This window comes from Gymnoscopelus microlampas (genome assembly GCF_963454915.1).
Source record: "Gymnoscopelus microlampas genome assembly, chromosome: 16".
NCBI lineage: Eukaryota > Metazoa > Chordata > Actinopteri > Myctophiformes > Myctophidae > Gymnoscopelus > Gymnoscopelus microlampas.
The window spans coordinates 22073624-22094527 of NC_139953.1; the positions used below are offsets into that span (position 1 = coordinate 22073624).

General features: G+C 44.8%; 1 protein-coding gene across 1 annotated transcript in view; it reads right to left on the minus strand.

Annotated features, from left to right (window-relative positions):
• utrn (utrophin) overlaps positions 1–20904 on the minus strand; it is a 227020-nt gene that overhangs the window by 36633 nt on the left and 169483 nt on the right. The window contains exons 65-71 of the mRNA XM_084082101.1: positions 17601–17679; positions 16134–16194; positions 8509–8570; positions 7708–7782; positions 3593–3794; positions 2938–3023; positions 1027–1184 (exon numbers count right to left, since the gene is read on the minus strand). Coding sequence (XP_083938227.1) covers positions 1027–1184; positions 2938–3023; positions 3593–3794; positions 7708–7782; positions 8509–8570; positions 16134–16194; positions 17601–17679 — 723 coding nt within the window. The remainder of the gene's footprint in view (positions 1–1026; positions 1185–2937; positions 3024–3592; positions 3795–7707; positions 7783–8508; positions 8571–16133; positions 16195–17600; positions 17680–20904) is intronic.

Sequence of the window (20904 nt, forward strand, 5' to 3'; positions counted from 1 at the left end):
CTATTCATGATCAAATGCGTGTTAAAGTGTCTGCACGCTGCTTGGCCCTACCTGCCTCATGCTGCACACATGCATATTAATGTGGCCAGTCACAATTACAGCAAATTATAGGCAATGTCTTAGCATCATCTGCACTACAGCTCTGCAAACTGATACTGATATGTGGCATTAGATCTGTGCATGGAGGAAAAAGAGAAGAAAGAAAGAAAGAAAGAAAGAAAGAAAGAATAGACAAAAAGGGAGGGTGAGTGGGAGGACGGAGGGATTATACAGCTAGTTTCAAAATCAGTCAATAAAATGATGAGGTCCAGGATTATAATCCTCAGTTTTAACACATTGACTAAAATTCCCCATGCCATTCACGCTCTATCAGTTACTATATTCGGAGGTAGAGGTGCAGGAAATGGGTAGAATTTCATAGCAGCCCAATTTTAATGTCTGGGCTTCAATTTAAGGAGTGTAAACGTGAGGTGGTTAAAAACGAGCAAGAAAAACTGAAATAGTAATCCCAGAGGAAAATCATGGGGGGGGGGGCATATAGTATATACTGTAGTAGTAATGTATAGCGTAGATAGTGGAGGACAGGCAGTAGGAGAGTGTAGGCCATATACTGTAGGCTTCATGGGTGGTCAGCTGGTTTTTATTACTGGGTTGGGAGAGGAGAGGTTTTAATGTGTTTAATACTAATGACTTTCAGGGGCTACTGACTATCTACCCACGTAACCAACTGGGTTATTCTAAGTAGAATGATGACTATTAGTCACTGTTGGCGGGTCCCTCTGAATTGTATAGAGCTATGAAATTACAGTGGGAAGACAATGACCACTTCCACTCGTTCAAGTGGAGCGCAAATTGTTTTGTGTCAAGGAGTTCACTGTCAAAAGAGCCCCTGAGAATGTCAGTATGTGTTTTTACTACCATACCTTAGAGCAGTGTGCGCGTTATTTCCATGCTTAAATGCTGTGTGTGTGTGTGTGTGTGTGTGTGTGTGTGTGTGTGTGTGTGTGTGTGTGTGCGCGTACGTACATGCTGGAAGCAGCTGCGGACACTGGGTTCGATGTTGGAGCCGCCGAAAGCGGCCACCTCCCCCAGCTGTCGGGGGACCTGGATGGCATCATGGAGCAACAGGCCAAGCTGCCTCTGGTCACACGTGTCCCCAGCTGATGCCACCTGGTTGAAGAGGTCTGAAGGATGGAAGGAGTTTAAGAAGGAATGGGAGAAATGTGAGGGAAGGTGATAGAGCAGATATATATATACACTGTACAGAGACGTCTTTCATCTTTGTGTGCATTTCTCCTCTCTCCTTGTCTTTTCTCATCTCCCGCTCTCTCCATCAACCTCGACATGCTCACTGAGGTCTCTGACGAGAACTGTGTGTAGAAAGTCAGCCGCGAAAGTCAGCAGCATTTGCCAGAGATGCATCTAGTATGATCTTACACAAAATGCACGCAGAGACTCGACTTGTGAGAGAGGAAGGTGGGGAAGGAGAGATGGAGGGAGAGAGAGAGGGGGAGTGTAGAGACTTTTTTTGGGGGAGGTTGGCACACGAGTTGCTGAGAAGCGAGGGGCATGACAGTTCCCTGTGTTCTGCTCGCTGCTGACTTTGATCTCAGCTTGAGACCCCCACCCCGCTCGGTGTCAGCTCCTGTTATGCAATGTAGGGGTGGCATGATTCGCATGAATGATGGATCTCTTTGATACTTACTGTGGGTATGTATGTTACACACATGTGTGCATGTGTGCATGGATGCAAGCGAGTGCAAATATCTGGAGGCCTTCAAGTCAGCTTGTAAAATCACAGCCCTATAATATGTCTCTGCGTGTTCATCATACACACAAACACATACACACACACACCCTACTTCCCCAGCCGTATGTTGGCCTACTTTCACTTTCTGAAGTCCTGACGCAGACAGACATACACACTCACAAATTGAATGTCAAGCAGGATGCGCATTTTAGTTACCCTGGCATGTGTGCGTCTCCATGACTGAGCCGCGACATCCAATGAAACTCGGGTAGCGGATTTATACGTGGTTGCGTACGGGTGCCACGCACCGAAAATAGCTGATGTACAAGCTCACAACGCATCGCAGCGAGACATGTCGTGAGCTTGTAGATCGCCTATTTCTGATGCACGACACCCACTTGCAAATAAGTATAAGCCGGGCTTAAAATGGGAAGGGCGCAATCAAGCGTGCTTGATCCCTTTCTCAGCCTAATAGAAATTGCCACTGGAACGAATGGACTCAGGGACGGAGCCTGCGTCACAGCAAGTGGGTGGGGGGAGAAAGATGGGAAAGATAGGGTTGAAAGCAAAAGCAGTGAGGGTAGATGGGGAGGAACCATGGCAGGTTAGACGGATGGAGTGATGGAGAGATGGATGGAGTGACAGAGAAATGGAGGGAGAAATAGAGACGAGGGAGCGATGGATAGATGGAGGGAGTGATGGAGATGAGGGGGTGAAAGATGAGGGAGTGAGAGATGGTGGACCAAAAGAGATATGGAGGGAGCGATAGAGATATAGAGGTATGGATCCAGATGGAGGGAATGACAGAGGGGTGGAGGGGTGATACCCTCCAACTGTCTCTATTGGGTACAGAAGGAAAACTAAAACATATATTTATTTATGTAAATGACAGCCTTCTCCCGGTGCAGCAGACCGAGTACATACACTCTTCTTAATCCCATCCCTTGAAGAATGAAATAGAAATAGGAGCAGGGGAATGGCATAAATAAAGAACAGTAGAAACGGCTGGGAGGTCTCTCATCCAATTAGTGGGGCCTTTTCTCTGGTTCCCCCGCTGACGCCCTGATTAATGCTGCTGGGATTATAATGCGTTGGTGGGGCAGAATGGGATAGGACAGCCTGGTGCTAGCGGGAACACCATTACAGTGTACGTTAAGGGGTTTATGTGTATCGTGAACGCAACTTACACTTGTACTTCTCCTCCAGATGCCCCTTGCAGAGAGAGAGCACTCCAATCTTCATGGACAGGACACGGATCTTCCCACTGCGTCCACTGAAGGGGAGTCACACACACACACACACACAAATGTCAGCCTCCAAAGACAAGTGGCAGCAAGCGAGCCAAATTTACAGCCGCCATGGGTTATGCATACACGTGTGTGTGTGTGTGTGTGTGTGTGTGTGTGTGTGTGTGTGTGTGTGTGTGTGTGTGTGTGTGTGTTTGTGTGCATATTTAGTGTGCGCTGTTCTGATCTGAAGTAATTTAATAAGACATGCAGTGAGAGAAAATCACTATGTGCCTGGAGAAGAAAAGAGTTTATTTATTGTAAATCTAAATGCTCGAGTGAGTGAGTGAGTACTGTGTGTGTGTGTGTGTGTGTGTGTGTGTGTGTGTGTGTGTGTGTGTGTGTGTGTGTGCGCGCGTGCGTGTGTCTGTCTGTCAATGGAAATAGCCGATCTACAAGCTCACAACGCGTCATATCGCAACGCGTTGTGAGCTTGTAGATCTGCTATTTGGTTTGGTATGCTTGAAAATGTATGAACATTTTTCAACACGGAAAACGAAAATGACGATCATGCAAAATAATTGCCATTATCTCAAATCCTTGCGTGTGTACGCACGTGTCATAGACGTTGAGCAGCCAGTTGAGGCACATGTCGATGCAGAGCGGAACGTTGACCAGGTTCTTGTGCTCCTGTTCCAGGCCGTCGTAGATGGACGTCAGGCAGTTGATGACGTCTGGTACCGACAGCAGCTGACTGTTGTTGGTCAGTTTGTGCTGCTCGAAGGTGGACTGGGCCACGCTCAGGTCCAACAGATCCACTGGAGACAGTAGGAGAGGGACGGAGGGGAGATGAGAGTGAAGGGAAAGGGAGAGGAGAACAGAAAATGATGAAAGGGACAGGAAGAGAAAATGGGAGAGGAGAGGAGATAAGGGGGAGAGAGAGAGAAACAGTCTGAGATAAGTCACCCTTTTTCCTACGTGTTCATTGGACTCTGAGCAGAGCTGCAAGGAGTTTTCTCATATGCCAACACATACTGTAGCCTATTCGGGGTCCGTTCATAATTCCGACATTCCCAACTTTCACTAATAGACTCTTAACTATCCCTGCTTTCTGATGGTCATCGATCCGACCCATGTGTCCTTTTTGTTGTGTCTTTTGTTCCTTTTTGTCCAGTTGTTTTTCTTTCCGTATGTATTGCTAAGCTTATTTTTCTGTCATTTGGTGTCTTGTATTGTTATGTACTATTTGACAAAAAAATTAAAATAAAGTATAAAATAATTATAATAATAATTCCGACATCCCATTATTCCGACCATTAGGTTAGTGTGAGGTTAGGGTTAGGGTCATTTATAATGGGGCCAGTCGGAACAACGGGACGTCGGAAATAATGGGCCGTTGGAATAATGACATGGCACCGCCTATTCACCCACAGCAGCGTACTTCATTCCTGCAGACTGATATGTCAGTCTGAAGTAGACCAAAACAACCAACTCCGACAGAACTGATAGAAGGGGAGAAAGCAAACAAAATCCTAAAACAAAAAAAAAATACACAAAGAGTGAATGATGGGAAGCTGAGCGTGTGTGTGTGTGTGTGTGTGTGTGTGTGTGTGTGTGTGTGTGTGTGTGTGTGTGTGTGTGTGTGTGTGCACGCATGCGTGTCCCATAGAAACATTCTATTCATGTTTCAATCTGTCTATCCATCTTTCTATCTGTCTATCCATCAATGAGAGAAAGAAGAGCCAGAAACAGGGAGAATAACAAGAGAATTGTGCAGCTAATAAAGCCCTTGAGGACGAGAGATTCAGACTACCGGTAAAATTTTCTATGCATACATTTTTACCTTTTTACCTGCTTTCTTTTCTAATAGTTCTAAGCATTTTAAGCTTTATTTCAGATAGGTCAGTGTAGAGAGACAGGAAGCCAAGGGAAGAGAGAGAGGAAAGACATGCGAGACAACACAGTGCTCTGATTCAAACCTGGGTCCTCACGCTCACAAGGAGCATGTGGTCTCCTGAGCCACCAGGCACCTCTAACCTGCTTTCTAAACATCATTTAAGAGGCACTTATATGTTCATAGAAAACCGTGTGTGTGTGTGTGTGTGTGTGCGTGTGTGTGTGTGTGTGTGTGTGTGCGTGCCAGCGTGTGCATGTGCGTGAGTGATGTGGGTCAAATCAGACGTAACAAAGTGAACAGCACTCAGTCACAACAATACATGCACATGGTACAGTTCCACAGCATCCATCCACCATGCCCCTCACCAGTCCTCCCTCCCACATCCATCCCTCATGCATTCTCTCTGTCTCAGGCCCACTCATCTTTCTTTCAGTGTCATCTCCTGCCTTTTCCCACTTCTCCCCTTTCCACCCCCCCTCCCAGGCCACCTCCTCTGTCTCCATTCAATGCAGCTCTCTCTTTCTCTCTATCTCTCCACCTGTCATCTCCCCCACAGTTTCCCCACAGATAGTGGTAATTGCTGGGGTGTATCCACATGGAGAGGGCACAGCAGGTAAACTATGCTGACAGTAAGAGAAAATCTCTTCTACTTCTTCACCGCTCTCTCTGTACGCGTGCACACGCACACACACCCCAACACACACACACACACACACACACACACACACACACACACACACACACACACACACACACACACACACACACCCCCACCCCCACCCCCACACACACACACACACACACACACACACACAGAGAGAGAGATATGAGAGACTTTGGCATTACAGCACGATGCCGTGTGAGCTCATTTGCGCTTCCCCAGCCCCCTGGCACAAATTTAACCTAATTAGCCGTTTAATGGTGTCCCCTCCGTGTGTCTGCGTATGCGTATGTATGAATGTGTTTGCACACACATACATATATGGCTCCATTTCTTTCTCTTCCTGCCTGTCTATCTTTATGCCTCTCCCCCCCCCCCCCCCCCCCCCCCCCCCCCCCACACACACACACACACACACACACACAGGGGGATCAGCAGTTATTAGTCTGGATCCATCCTGAGCCATCACACTTGCACGGAGTCAACACAAGCGTGTCCACAAGCGTGTGTGCATTTGTGTGCAAGTGAGCATGTGTGTGTGTGTGCACACCCTCTAGGCTCTGACTGTTCTAATCCAATAGGTGAAATTGAATTGCAGTGCTCAGAGTCAAATCATTCAGATTTATGAGTCCCCCTCATAAACAAACAGGGGCGGATATCATGTTATGTGAGAGGATGTGATATCAGACCTAAACGCCCAAATCATCAAAACTAATTAACAGACAACAAACACAATAACACAAGTTTTTTTTTGCTTTGGCGCATGCAAGAATTATACAAGAGCACGCGCGCACACACGCACACACACACACACACACACACACACACACACACACACACACACACACACACACACACACACACACACACACACACACACACACACACACACACACACACACACACACACACACACACACAATACCTTACCCCAACAGCAGTATATAAATACACTACCAAGAGCTACTGTATAATCTGGGCCCCTCAGTGTATATTGCTATCACAAGCTGGATTCTAGTTTATTTTATAGAATACCAAGCGTTCAGAAGAGGTCAACATGCACCTGCAGCAACAGAGTGTGTGTGTGTGTGTGTGTGTGTGTGTGTGTGTGTGTGTGTGTGTGTGTGTGTGTGTGTGTGTGTGAGTGTGAGTGCTTGCTTGTGTGAATGCGACGCGTGTGTGTGTCTAGGAGGGTGGAACAAAAAGGTAGTTACGGCAATTTGTAGACAGGTGTTATAAAAGAGAACAACATCGTCTTTAGGGAAAATAACTAAAAGTTATACGGCTATATATGGTATGCTGTTGTGATCACACACCACTTCTCTCTCACATGGTTTATATATTAAGACAAACTGTCCTTGGCTACGTCTTTGTTCTGACAACAGTGTCTGGCACAGGTTCAAGTCATTAAAGCGGCCCTTGCTTGCACCTGGACATCCACTTGGAGGTGGGTGCATGGCTGCAGGTATTAAAGGTGTGTGTGTGTGTGTGTGTGTGTGTGTGTGTGTGTGTGTGTGTGTGTGTGTGTGTGTGTGTGTGTAAATGCTGCAGCATACTCTTTGTGGAAATGAGGTTTGGCATGGTAATGAGAACATAAATAACGTCATGGCGGAGCAAACGAACAAACGCATTGCCTTGCCGAAATTCGTTGCAGCACTCCTTGCCCAAGATTTTCTAACTAGCCAAACATCACTCACAATGCGAACATCGTGTGATTGGTCAGAAACTCAAGGTGCACTTGTGACTTTGGGGTCTTAGTTACACTTTTCCCAGCAACGTACCATGGACAGGTTGAAGAAACGTTGGCTGAGGAGGTTGAGAGGTACAAACCTCTGGTCTATAATCCCTCTCTGAGGTTCCAAACACAACCAGATGGTAATTCATTAATGGACAGAGATAGCACACACTTTGTCCACTGTGTATCTCATCAGAAATGGCAAAATCAAGTGCGTGCGATGTAAACAAACAGTGAGATTCAGGTGTCAAAATCACTGTTCCAGCACTAAAGTTCAGCCACTCATGGCAGACCTGCATTGAGTATATATTTCGTTTACGTTTTTAGTATGCTGCCAACTTTAGTATCTGTATACAAGCACATTCATATGTGTGTGTGTGTGTGTGTGTGTGTGTGTGTGTGTGTGTGTGTGTGTGTGTGTGCACGTGTCATACTTACAGCACAGGGCCTTCTGTAATCTGCGGATCTTCATGGCTGTTCGGTATGCAGAGAATCTCACATTGTTCAATTCAGCTGCAGAAAAGCAATAGACAAAGAGAGAGAGAGAGAGAGAGAAGAAAGGAGCAGGCATAAAAATCACAACAGAAAACAGCAGCAATCACTGCGGGCATAACTAATGAGACAGCTGCCTTTTGTAAAACCAAAGGAGAGTACCTGAAGTGGTTAAAGGGAATTGAGTGATTGTCTACAGGCACCTCAGAGGGACAGGCTTGACGCAGAGCGCGAGTGTAATTGGGTTAGTGAGTTCCATCTCAGTGGATCCTCTGTATTATAATATTTGTTCAGCAACGAGCGCTCCCTGAGTTTCATAGCTTATTACCAATACAGATGCCCTTTAAAGAACGGTCACACTGACCGGCCAACATGACACACCGTGGTTGGTTTGGTCTGTGAGGAAGCCAATGTTTTCCTATCATTTCAGTGATTCATGATGACAGAGACGCTGCCATCCTGTCCCAAGCGCCTTGCGTCGAGGCTCTAAAATTGTCATTGAGGACTGTCACTGCTGTCCATTGCGCAGACAGAAAGAATGGCAGGAGGACGATATGGATTCACAACATTCTTACGTGAAGAGATGTACTTGACAATATTCATCAGCTGAAATAAATAATAAATGCTTAATGAAACTGCATGAACATTTCTCTCTCCCCCGCTCTGTTTTTCCTCAATGCTCTGGTCTACAAAGACGCACAGAGACAGTGCGTGGGTAAGTGTGTGCATGTGACATGCGTTGCCTACCTAGTGACTGGTAGAGCTCTGTCATCTTTGGGTGATCCCAGCAAGTAGACTGTGTCTGGTGGCTGAAAACAACAATATTAACAGAGTAAAATTAGGCTTCATCCATGCACAGTAAGTAAACTGACACAACATTGAACGTTCACACACAAATATACTGTATAAACACAGCTAAATTACACTCTGTGTGTATGTGTGCATAACTACATCCACACACATTAAACACTCTCAAAGCTGATACACTCACAAAGACGAAGAATATTTCAAAGCCTTGAAGACTGACAAGGTAAGAAAACGACTCACACATATACGCTCAGTAAAATCTCTTTGATCTCTGCAGCGATTTAGACTTAGTTGCATGCCACTGTTGTGCACCAAAAATAGATGATCTACAAGCTCACATGCCGCAGCAACACGGCACGCAACCAGGTATAAATCAGACATAACTAATTCCAGCTTGTTCACCCTGAAGACATGAATATAAAAAGGTGTCCGTGTTGATGTCTCAACTTCATCCTGTTTACGTTCCTGCTTCAAACAGAAGCCTTAAGGAGCTGATACAGTACACACACACACACACACACACACACACACACACACACACACACACACACACACACACACACACACACACACTAATTACAAACCAAATTCACTGACAAATAAAGTGTAAACTATAAAGTATACAAAGAAAACTAATCCTTAGAATGGCATTCAGTGCAAACAGGGATACTGAGACAGGGATACTGCTTCTAACCAACTAGCAAATCCCTCCCCCCCCCCACACACACACGCACACACACACACACACACACACACACACACACACACACACACACACACACACACACACACACACGCGGCTGCGGTTGCGCCAAGACAGTGAACCCTGGTGGTAATGTAGGACAATGTATGCCATCACACAGGTTTTTATTACTAATTTTGTTCTCAGTGGACACAAATGCACACCTGGACTTGCATTGCTAATGCCGTAAGCATCCTCAGAGAGCCTCTCGGGCCTCGTTTTGTTGAGCTTGACTTGAATCGTTAATATTAGGATTCGTCATTTGTGGATGGAAACTCCCTTTGGCAAATCCAGGACACTGCACACCCAGGCATGCATTTTTGATTTTTTTTGGGGATGAGCGCTCGATGGGGAGCAGTTAGTGGTTAAGTGTCTTGCTCAGGGGACACTTCGACACATAGACCAGGGCCGAGAGGCCAGCGGTGGCATTCTGATTACCAGACGGCCTCTCTGCCCACTAAGCTATGGCCGCCACTAAGCTACAGCAGCATGCGTGCATGCAAACACACAAAGAGCACATGTACAGTGGTGGGACAAAAGTGACAAAACTCCTGCCAACAGCAGCTGTCAGAGTAAGCACTGCTCTGCCATTCAGCAGTGGCTGCAGCGAAACATCAAAGATAATTCAGCATTAGTACTAAGATGAAACACAGCTACTGACTACTTTTTTGTTTTGTTTTTTTGCACCATTTTTCCAGGAAAAGAACAATAACTGCTCCAGTGATGACGACTTTGCTATTGTTTTGACAAAATCAGAGTATGTGGCTAAGCAAAGCAGGCCAGCCTATTACTTAGCATTAGATAATACCCACCCTTCGGATTGTGGAGTGGTTCAGCAATTCCCTGCCAAAAGCTCTTTTAATCTAGAGTTTTGTATTGGCTATGTTCTTTTTTTATACCACAGTGAGCTCTGAGAAACACAAACAATGAGCCTGTCAGAAGCCATTATGTCGGACGCACAGGCAAAGAGGCAAGTGTAAAGTATTTGCTTACATCCACAGCCAGACTTGAGGAGTCTAGTGGAACTAGTAAAACTAGTAGCTTAATTACTATTTCCAGTAGTGTATGATAGTTTAACTATGTTCAACATTCCCCCCAACACCCATCAAATATTGCTGTACCTTGAAAAAACAACACTCCTACTTACATTTACCTAGAACCAGTAGCGGAGAGAAGATACTATTTTTGTCAAAGTTATCAATGCGTGGTAATGCAGTTGAAAGTGTGGAAAATTTTGAAAAATATGCTTGTATGGTGTTTGAGCGCTAGCAGGGAGGTCCCGTTGATGTGGAATCGAAATAAACTAAACTAAACTAAACTAAACATTAAGAACTTAAGTACATGAGTACTTTGTTTTCAGTCACTAGTTTATACGCTTCCTTCAATTATCATGATATGCCTTTATGTAAATTATGCTCAAATTAATAATAAGGAATGCTTATGCCAATAAAAAAAGTGGAAATGAGTACTTAGTCCTCCATTGATTTGAAATTTTGGATGTGGTACCTTTTTAGGATTTTTTCAATTCCTACTTTCGGTCTAGCACTCCACTGAGAAAGCCCATTGTTGCTGCGCAACCTATTTTTCTTATTTAATAATAAGGAAAGTACAGTATGCTTCTATTCTACGATGGCTTCTATTTCAGCATGCTAACTTTCCAGGAAATGAAAGGCTGTAGTTTCTATTAGCTTGGAATGCCCATCGATGATGTCACTGGTAGGCAGGTTTCTGAACTGTCCATAGCCCACCACTGGGACGCAGAATGAGTAGATCAAAATTGTGCCATCTTATAATGAGCATTAGTAAGGACGAATTATATGAAGACAAGGTTGAACATTTGGAAAGTGCTCCTTTAACTTAGTTCAGCGGTAGCTTTGCAATTTTCAGTGTAGAGTAATTGGCAGCTTAGTTGATCACATTTTTTTCAGAGTGGCTTCCCCATTACTAACCATAGCTCACAAACGATTATGTTTTCACATTCAACTGCTCAGCACTGTTCTGTTGTTCTACCACCCTTTTTTTGGTAATTCACTTTACTCTGTAGTCGTTGAGTTAGATACAAAGCAAATCAGACTTAAACCATTTGCAGGCGAGTTGACTACTATTTCTAGTGAAACAAAAGCATCAAAGACTATAGAGGACAGAGTGTTCGGGTGGCACAAGGGGTAAAGTACCTGTCCATCACCACAGAGTCTAGGGGTGCTATTCCACTGCTGTGCATACGGCTTTGCTGGGCGTGATACAAACACTACTGCCCGTGTTCAGGGGAGGGAAGATGGGTGGGGAGGGTGATCTTTGTGGCTGTGCTAGCGACTCTTATGGGCTGTGGCAACACCTGTAAACAGAGGATGTTAAACGGGAAGAGTAGAATGGAGGCGCTATGTCCTCCTGGTGGGGGCTACTCGCTGGCAGTTGAGCCAATGGGGTAAAATAGTAGTGGAAACACAGATATGTGATTAATTGTGGGGTTAATTGGCTAACGACTAAATTGGCAGAAAAGAGAGGAGTAAAAATAAAGAGGGGTAACAATAATTGGCTACTCTAGAATAAAAATAAAACAAATAAATACATATTATAGAGAACGGAGGCATTTCATTTCTATTTTTGCTGTTTTTTCAGGATCCACTTGGGGCTGAAAACTACCTGCTGAGCATCTATGTTTCTAAAAAAAAAACTCTTCAGTGGGAGGAGATCTAACACAGAATCTGTGCTCATAATGTCAAATCAAATATGATAATTGGGCTTATGCTATTTGGTGGAAACTATAACTTGTGCATACTTTATTTTACCGGGATTTGCATCATGAAGTTTCAACCTCCTAAACAGGGCAGTGTTCCCTCCATGGTCTAGCGACTACAGTTATACACGACTAATTAAACTTAATGTTTATTTGACATCTGGTACCAACATCTGGTGACACAACCATAGTGGATACTCCGGAGTAGCTGGGGTGTGACTAGCTGCTGAAGGTCAGTAGGCATGCCGAGTGAACCTGGAAATAAAGCTGATTGGATCTTGAGGGTTATGAGGGAGGCTATGACACTTGACATTTCCTCCATTCAAATCATTATACAGCCACATTACGCTGGCCTGTAGATTTAGACACGACATGCAGTGAAGGAAAGATGAGGATTGGGTCATAAATAAGGTGTAGCAACAAGAACCTTTTTACAAGATACTTTTATGAGGTTTCGTTCTTTCTGAGCAAGTAAACCAGAAAGCTCGAGCAATTTGATAAAAACTTGATAAAATTATTTATATAAACCTTTCACCCTGGGCCCTATTTTTATCCCCACCAGGCCTGCAGGTGAGGGATTATGTTTTCGGCCCTGTGAGTCTGTCTGTATGTCCGTGCATCCATCCGTCTGTCCGTGAACAACTTATCTCTTGCTTGAAACTTTGCCGGCAGACTCCCAGTAGGCCAAAGAAGAACCTCCACCCCAAAACAAAATATGACTTTTTCAGCAAATAAAGGGTGCAATTATTTTTTACTACCATTTAAAAAACTTTATTACAGTTGCCCACTATCTAGTTCAAGCCTGGAATCTCGCTCTGAAATCCAATGGGACTTGAGTCGCATAGCTGGAGGGGGCGGGGGTTATTGCATCTACTGGGAGCATAGGAGTCTGTTGTTGACAGCGACAAAACTACAGTAACTATTCACAATAACTTTCTTCCATAGACATGACAAATAATAGTCTCATTATATATTTATGCAGGAGTTTCCTCCTCTACAGAGTCCTGCATAAAATATGACACACTTCCAAACCATATCTCACCACCCAGTCTGGTTGCACTTTTGTAGAAAACAAGATTATCAAACAAATAAATAAAAATGTTCTGCACCTTATAGCTTGGAGTTACAAATGTTATACATAAGCAGACGACTAAATAATTCCATGGTGGGGCATCTTGCGGTGAGCATTTAAGCAGGGTGGGGGCTGAGGGGCTGGGAAGAAGGGGAAAACTCAATCTCTTGAGCTGCTGGCTGCAGACCGGCCACAGACAGCATGCTGCTCAACAGTCTGAACGACAGCAGCTCTCATTGAGGGTGGGAGTTTGTCACTGTCTCACACATTGACGCCCTTGTGAATGATCATGAGTCAGTAGATGACGTGTGTGTAATGTAATCTATTGTAATCGAAAAATTTGGAGAGTGAAAAATAAGGTGAACTCGGAGTGACTCACAGTATCAGAGAATGGGGGCGGGGTGGTGGGTGGCAAAGATTTCAAGCAGCTTTCTTGGGTGACAGCCTTCTGCTAGACTTATCGCAAAGTGCTACTGACAAGTGATAAGTGCCGCTCCCTCTCAGCACTTGACATCCTCTGAATGTCTCTCTTACTGCCCTCCTTGTGTTCCTTTCCACTGCTGTGCACAAAACCTTTTTTTTCTATTTTACTCTAAGAACATTTTAAAGACTTCTTAGATAGCTATGCATTGCCTGTACATTGACAAGTAATTCAAGCTAATGTGATGAATTCTAGTAGAGTTCTACAAAGACTTCTCAGAAAGGGGTCACGTACGCACGCAATTGATTGTATGCACACAAATCTTTTTCTTTTTTTTTAAGGTTTGGAATGTGGTTTTGTGCATTCCCACATACAGACAACATACAATGAATGAAGCCTTCCAATATAAGTCAAGAGCCCCCCCCCCCCCCCAACAGCCCCTATTAATGAATGTGTCAAAGACTGATAACAGTGTCGCCAGGAATGTAACCATACTGCCTGTGACCTGCAATTAGTGCTGCAGAGCCTCGAGACTGTGTTTGTGTGTGTGTGTGTGTGTGTGTGTGTGTGTGTGTGTGTGTGTGTGTGTGTGTGTGTGTGTGTGTGTGTGTGTGTGTGTGTGTGTGTGTGTTTCAATAAGACCTGAACCAGAGCCATTTTAACAGACTTGGAAATGGGAAGAAAGGGATGAAATCCCCCGTTCAACTTTTCAACTCTCGTTACAGTTTCTGAGACTATGAAAGCTCTTTAGAGAAGAGACAACCTGCTCATATCCCTCAGTCCCTTGGTCGAACATATGGTGTGTGTGTGCATGTTTGCAAGTGTGTGTGGGAGCAAATGGGGATTTATGTGCCTCTCGTTAACCAAGTATGTGTTGAGTTGAGTTTGTGTGCTAGTTCGGGTTGTTAGCATCCTTGCGTGTGTGTGTGTACAGTATGTGTCCTCTGAGTGACTCTGTCACTTTCATCTCTGATCCCTTATGGTAGAATGCTGCTGCGGGACTAAACACAATGCAGGTGCCTCCCCGCTTCTCTCTGCCAACCTCTACTTGGTTCCAAACATTCTCGCTTCTCAGCACTAGCTGCTAGGAATCTCCTACAGTCTTTGCCTCTGTCTGTCTGTCTGTCTGTCTGTCTGTCGATCTATCCTCCAACTACAGTATCTACTCACTGTATCTATCAATCCATCTTGTATTCATACTTCAAAATCAATTCAATAAATCAGAATCAGAATAGACCCCCCACACTCTCTTTGCCTTCAAATAGAAGGCTAAGTGAGTAATTATTGAGCAACTTGGCCTTTTTCCCCCCAAAGGATTAAAATTGGGAGCTTGACGGCCAGGTAAGGCTGCTTATTAGAACAGAATGGGGCAGGCTGTCTCGGTATGTGGCCCACGTATTACCTATTTAAAATGGAAGGGCCACTGCTGCGCTGAATGAGCAATGTGTGAGTGAAACACCTTGAATTTAAATAATACACCAACAGATAATAGGGGTGAAAGAAAGTTTCCAGCTGGGGAGTGAGAAATGTGAGGGATACAATAGATTTTTGGGCGTCTTAAGGCTGTGGAGTTTGGTTTTGAAATGCAAGTCTTTGCTCCACAGAGTCTTGGGGTTCTAATCCACCGCGGTGCATCCGGCTTGCTGAGGGTCTACACACACACACAATTGGCTGTGTTCAGGAGGAGGGAAGCCAGGCGGGGAGGGTTATCTTTGTCACTGTGCTAGCGACTGCTATGACTGGAACGGTACCTGTCAGTGGGGGGTATTCAACGAGAGGAGTAGGAAAGAGGCCCTATGTCCTCCCGCTGGGGCCCCCTCACTGGCAGGTGAGCCAGCGGTGGTAAAAACATGGAAATGTTTGGGGAGGATTAATTGGCATAACAACTAAACTGGAGGAAAAAGGGGTAAAAATAATTGGCTACAAAAAAAAAAGAGTGGGGTGGATTCTTTGTTCTTTCTAATAAGTTATTTTGTTGTGAATACCGGGACTATTATTCATAAGAAGTTAAACAAGAAGTGAATGGAGCAGTTGTGTGTAATACACAGAGGACAAGCTGTGGTCAAGGGATAAAAGGAACAAAAATCAAGAAAAATAAAGTAAAAGACAGGCTTCTGAAAGAGATCAGTACCAACATAGAACATTTTAGACCAACAAGAGGACGACACTTGGAAACCCAAGACGCTTTTCTCATGTCATTGAAGGGGACTGAAACATCGAGGACAGAAAACGTATAGCAGAAATAAGAAAATGTTGCCATATTTTCTAATTTCTGTTAAGTGCCTATTCCAGGATGTGAAAGACAGCAAACAACACACACCGTATTCTAGCTGAGATTTCCAGCTGATTGCCAGCAGAAAAACAGCAAATATTCATGCCGGGTATTATGTCTGGATTCCATCCCTGCACTGGAACTCTCATTTCCACAAAAATCATCAACCTATGCAGGCAGCAGCACAATCTCACATACACACACACACACACACACACACGCACACACACGCACACACGCACACACGCACACACGCACACACGCACACACGCGCGGACATGCACACAAACAAATTGATGCAAACCATTCTTCAGCACTCACTTGATGTAATAGGGAACCTTGTTCTGAGAAACTGCTCGTTGCCACGGGAGCTGTACAGAGGCTGGAGAAAGGGACAGAAATAAAGAAAGAGTGGCAACTGTAAATTAACATTATAAATAAAACACCATTATAAATACATGTGGCACAACTCTACATGCGTCAGTTTTCCATTTCGCGTTCACCCTTAAATAAATCTAGTACTAAATAGTAATAGTACAGGCTACTTGCACGAATAGGACTGTTACTGTGCATGAAATTGGAAAATAAAGCAAATGGGTATTATTACTCTTCTACCAGAGAGGATGTGTGAGAGTGTGAGGGGTGAGTGCTTAGTCAGAGACAAAAAAACAGACCATCCAGACACCCATATCTCAGAAAGAAGATCCCCCGTCAGCTGCATAATGTCTAATCTCGTAGGTTTCATTATGAGAATACATACAGATAAAAGGGTCGGAGTGGAGAGAATGGCTATGAGTAGGAGGATCTCCAAAGACACAAAAGCAATTTACACGGCATGACAAGTGCTTCAAACGGCAAGACTTCATAGCGGCCGTCACACACACACCAGTACGGAGAGGAGCTGTTACTTGATTTATTACCCTCTTCTAGTTTCTCCCCTCCCAGCAGGATGGCGAGGTGAGGTGAGATGAGACGACAATACGGGAAATTGAGATTATGAGATACTGAGCGAGCTAGATGAGATAAGCAGGCAGAAGTCTCCACCGATACCGGAGGGAATATTTAGTAACTGGCGTAATGAGAGCAAAAGCGGAGGGAAGATGAAGAGGGAAAGTGGACTGCTTTGGATTTCCTTCTCCTTTTCTTGTTGTTGGAGGAGGAGGAGAGCGGGGTTGGGGGTAAATTGCAGTCTGTTGGAGACGCAGCATTTCAGTGTGGTTTCACACCTGGACAGAACAGTGCGCCATCCATTTTGTTGTGGTGCCGTAGAGTCAGGTACAGGAGAATAACACTAATGGTTATTGAATATGTCTATGGAAAATGGTGTGTGAGAGAGAGAGAGAGAGCTAGAGCCCCCCCTCTCTCTCACACACACACACACACACACCATTTTCCATAGTGTCCATGTGTCCATGTGTTCCATAGGGGGGCTAAGAAGGAGACGTAATGGTCTCAGTGCTTACATTTATCCTACCCTACTCCCTCCCTCTCTCTCGGTCTGTTTATCTGCCTAAACTCTCTGTTAACCATACTGAGTGGATGGCAAGTGCAGGAAGCCAACGGAGAACTGTAATTAAGCCCTGCATTATTCAAGAGCAAAGTGCCTCATCTGCAAACCACACAGCCTGTTTGTGTGTGTATCCCTGCATGTACAGTACTCTATGTTATGTCCTGTGACACCCCCACCCCTACATGACTATGTAATGTAAAAGATTAGATAAAAGATTTAAAGATGTAAAGTGAGAAACAGGGAGCAGGTGTGAACCACGATGAGGTCGGTATACTCACTGGACAGGAAGTGTTGGGAGGAGGGCCCGAAGTCCCTGTGGGCTTCCTGCAGTAGCTTCAATCTGTCCTCCACAGACACCTGGACACACAGACAGACATAAAGACAAACAAGACAATTAGGCCTCATTTATATACCCTCATACAACAGTGTCACACAGCAAAATTACTGATCTACAAGCTCACAACACGTTGCATCCGGTTTAAGAGCTGGTAGATCGGCTATTTTTGGCTAGCAATACCACTGTATAAATTAGCTATTAGACAGACAGTTACAGCAAGACTAATTCATGCTTCATCGACAAAGTGTTGTACAACACGCACAAAAGATGAGGTAAATTCTACATGGTCACGATAGTCACAGTCTTACCGAAGCACCATTTTATATTCATATAATTGGTCCGCGGTAATGCTCATTAAAACATGGTACATGTACCATTACTGTCTACTCACGTCTGTGGGCTGTGCACAGTTCAGAAATCTATGCCTACCAATGACAGCATCGATGGAAATATCAAACAAGATTTCAAACTTTTTTGCTTTTCTTTTTTATGCAAGAACAATAAATGGAGTTGGCACAACGTAAGTTCGGGAGGAAGACTACAGCTTCAAACAATAACATTGTTCTTCACCCTGCTTTCCCCTCACTCTATTCCCATGATCCTTATCTGCCATGGTAACTGAACAGAACTCCACCCATACTCCTCTCCGTGACTTTGCTACCATGGTAACTGATAGCTTTACACCTGAACTCCTCCCCTTTCACTTGTGCATTGTACTTCGTATCCCTCCCTCCCTCCCATTTTTTCTTCCAGTCTTGTCCGATCTATCCTAATTTTCAGGTTCCAGATGGGGGTCTCGGAGTGATAGAGCGCGTCCCTAGACGACTGCCAAGATATACATCTCTCTCTTCGGACCCCAGGCCAAATAATCAGGGTCCCCTAACCCCTTGGGAGCTGCACACGGTCATGCCCTCCCTTCTCTCTCCATCTCTTCCTCTCATCCTCTCCCCTTTCATCCTCACCCCCCATCCTCGCCACTTCCCCTTGTCTCCTCCGCTCCCCTCTTCCTCGACACCCCTCCTCCCTCTTCTACATCGTATCTCCCCATCCTCTTCCTCTCCCTTCAACCTTATACATTACATCCCTCTTCATCCCTCAATCAATACGTCTCTATTCTTCCTCTCCTCTTCATCCATTCATCATCAATTCATTTATTCCTGACAGGTTCATCTCCTTCTTTTCGAAATAAAAAACCTTAAATGATGTATGGTTTGAAGATGTGGTCTGTACTAGTGAACTTCTATTTCATCATGCTAACTTTCAATGTGCAAACTAAATTTCCCCCCTCATAGGTCTAATTAGTTTCCATTAGATTGGAATCCCACTGATGATGTCACTGGTAGGCAACTGTCCATAGTCCACCTCTGAGATTCAGAGCGAGTAGACAGAAACAGTGTCATCTTATAATGAACATTAGTGAGGACCAATTATATGAAGATAAGGTTGATAATGGGTGAAGTGCTACATTAAGCATCGGATATCAGTAATTGGATGGCTTCAGTAAAGGCGATTACAAACCGAGACCTATTAAATATTTCTTCAAAAGCATTGCTCTTTAATGCTACGTTTACGGTAGCTCCACACCAGGTATTTATTAAAACCACACACACTCCTTTATGTTGTGTTTTGACTCTAGCTGTGTGTGTGTGTGTGTGTGTGTGTGTGTGTGTGTGTGTGTGTGTGTGTGTGTGTGTGTGTGTGTGTGTGTGTGTGTGTGTCTGTCTTCCATAACAGTGAGGTTTTTGCGCTGCATTAGAATAGACTGCCAATATTACTGACACACTTAATCTCACACACACAGACGCACACTTATGGTGGACAGATAAGGCCATTCTCTTCAGGGAGCCAGGAAATAGGAGGCACGGAATAGCTCGAATAGCTCACCGCTCTGTCTCTTTCTCTGCCCTTGCTCTCCACTAATGACTAAAATGGTTACCGTCCCACAGAGAGGAAGATGGGGTCTGTCTGCATAAGCCAACCGAATCATCACACCGCACAGTCGGACTTGGCTTATTAGTGAAACTGTCATCTTAGTTCACTCACACTGTGAGGAAGGAAAAGCAGTAAAAATGAGAGGAACGAGTACAAAGTGTACAGCTGACAGATTCTCTGCCATCCCCTGTGTCATCTTCTTAGTAACTGGACATATTCTTTGCAGTAAGTACACTAAGCGTAGGGAAATCAAGGGCAGAAAGTTCCAGAACTATCCCCCCAGTGTCTTTGTAGTGTCACACTTATCACAGAGAAGCTTTCAGGGTTTTTTCCCCCGCGGTTCTATTGGGACACCCAACTCCTGATTAATTTATAAAAAAATACCCATTTCCCTTCAGGTCTTTCTTTTTTTCTTCTTCCCTGCTGGAGTGCATCCCTAAAATTCATCCTTTTCTGAAGCGGGGACATGGCACGGCCTCTGTGCAGGGAGATTAGTAACGGACTTGGACACGCACTCCCAAATTGGCTGCGCTCCACAATGTTCCACCTCGGTGTCTGTCAGGTCTCAGCCCATCTGCGCCTGCCTTCAGTTTGATGCCATCCCAGCTGGGCTGTGTGTGTGACTGTATGGCCTCATCCTCAGCAACTGGGCACCATGGGTACACCAGAGGGCCAGGCTGGCACTCGACTGGGTGGGGGTGGGGTTCCAAAGAGACCTTAATGGAGCTAGACAGGTTTCCTGCCCACATAGCTGCTCCTCAATTCTAGCTATTTCTGTTAACGTTGTGGGCTATGATCCATCTGGGTATGAGATGGACCTGACAGGGAATTGCTCTTAACCTACATGTACTTGTAGAACTTTGACAGGTGGGAGTGATGTAGTGAGGCAACTCAAGACAGTGTGAGATAAGATGTCACTCACAGAAAACTAGGCTCGTCAGAAACCGTCTGTCAGCACTCATACGGTCCCACCTGTTAAGTCCAGTGTAGTCAAATAAAGGAGGATTTTCAAAAACTGCTTAAAATGAGTTGTGATGAAGACACAGAGGGAAATTAACAAGGACAAACACAGCAGACGATGGGAGCTCGTCCTAAAGCTTACTTACTATACACTTTAGTCTCAGAGAAATTGGGTCATTGCATTAATGTAGTATTGACCGCTAAAATCTTTTATGTCTCTGCTTCGGCAGGTGCCAACAAGGCGGAGGTTTTCTTTTGGAGAAGGGTATCCTGCCGGCAACTATCAAACGTACCGTGGTGAGTGCATCTGTGGGTTGGTGGAGCTCGAACCAAGGAGCTGATGCGTGTGCGCA